A 1534-nucleotide genomic window follows, 5' to 3' on the forward strand; every position below is an offset into this window, starting at 1 on the left:
ACACAGCACGCAGTGCTGTCCCTCCACACAGCACGCAGTGCTGTCCCTCCTCCCGCGGGCACCAGATGACCGGGAGCCAGGAGGGACAGGCGCCGTGGGGCGCGCCAGCGATCGCCGGCGGGAAGCCGGCCACGGGGGGCCTCCAGGCGCTACCCGCGGGGGCCACCAGCCGGCGCTCGCTCGGGCGCTGCGGTGCGCGCGGACCCCTCTTGGCCCATCCGGGCGTCTCCAGCGTGTGCCGAGCGGGGCTGCCGTGACCGGAGCGGGCTGCGGTGACCTCTGCCCACGCCCCGTGGCCTATGTAGTTTCTCCTTTTCATGGCTGGGGCACCTCATCCTGTCTCGGCGGCGGCCGCACCCCCGGCGGCTCGCAGCTCAGAGCCGGTGCCCAGGGCTCGCGCCTGCCGGCCTTTGGGCGAGTCCCAGGAGGGAGGCGGCGCCTTCCCCGCGATGAGTCCCACTGACCTTTTCACGAGCCGGTTGCCCACCACGATGTCTCCCTCGGGGGCAAAGTCCGTGCGGCCCCGCCGCCCGTGTCTTCACTGCTCGCGGCTCCGCTGCGCGATGCCCGGCGGCTGCCCAGGCGGCGGCGGAGGCTCTGCCCGCGCCGACCTTCACGCTCCGCTGCGTTTCTTTGGAGCGGAAGCCTTTGCGGTTGGCAAAGCCTGCTTCGGGCCTCCTCTTGGGCTTGTGCTCTGGTGTCCCACCCCAAAGATGCTCAAGCTGAAGTCCAGCGACACCCCGGCCTTTGGGGTTTTCTGTTTACACTTCGGACCCATTTTAAGTTGAGTAGCTGTGGGTGGGGAGCAGGGTCCTGCTTCGTGTTCCACGGGTGGCTGGCAGCCTGGACCAGTGCCGGGCAGGGGTGCGGGGGCCCTGGACCCCGTGGGGGTGCCCCCATGAGCACGGCAATGAGGGGGTGCCCCTCATAGTCATGCCACTGGTGCCCTGCCAGAGTTCCCACTTCCGGAAGCCCAGACGGAAAGCGGAGGGCCGGTGAGAGCGGGAAGGAGTTCCAGGTGCCCGCTGCCCTCAGACAAGGAGCTGGGCAGGGAGAAGCCGGAGGAGACCGAGGCCTGGGCAGGTGCAGCGGCAGCGGGACGGAGAAGCTGCACTGGCCTGGGCCGCGGACCTGCCCAGGACCTGGGGACACGGAGCGGGCGCGGACAGATGTGGGTGAGAGGCACCGTGGGGCCGGCCGAGGCGGCCTTTCTCTTGATTTTCATTTGCTCTTCTTCTTCCAGACTCGCGGGCCCTGCCCTCCGCTGGTCCTTCAGACCGTGGCCACTTTCCCCGCTCTGGGTGACCCTCAGGACCCCGCCAGGGGCTGGGGACTTTGTGTGCTTTGTATGGAAACATTTCATCTGTTCTCTCTGTATTCAGACGAAGTGTACTAACGTCTGACCATTAGCGATCTTACACACCAGAGCCCATGTTTGGTCTGGATGGGGGAGGCCGGGAGTGGCCGAGCCTGTTTGGAGCAGGCAGGTTTGGGGTCCCAGGGTACAGAGGCACAGAGAAGGGTACCCGTTGCT

At 67.5% G+C, this 1534-nt stretch overlaps 1 protein-coding gene across 1 annotated transcript in view; it reads left to right on the forward strand.

The window, feature by feature from the left end:
* Positions 1-563: 563 nt before the first annotated feature.
* The window catches only part of UNC93B1 (unc-93 homolog B1 (C. elegans)), a 28236-nt gene continuing 27265 nt past the window's right edge, over positions 564-1534 (forward strand). The window contains exons 1-2 of the mRNA XM_004683312.1: positions 564-685; positions 955-1175. Coding sequence (XP_004683369.1) covers positions 564-685; positions 955-1175 — 343 coding nt within the window. The remainder of the gene's footprint in view (positions 686-954; positions 1176-1534) is intronic.

Source organism: Condylura cristata, unplaced genomic scaffold (assembly GCF_000260355.1).
Source record: "Condylura cristata isolate star-nosed mole 26May11 unplaced genomic scaffold, ConCri1.0 scaffold00015, whole genome shotgun sequence".
NCBI classification, from domain to species: Eukaryota; Metazoa; Chordata; class Mammalia; order Eulipotyphla; family Talpidae; genus Condylura; species Condylura cristata.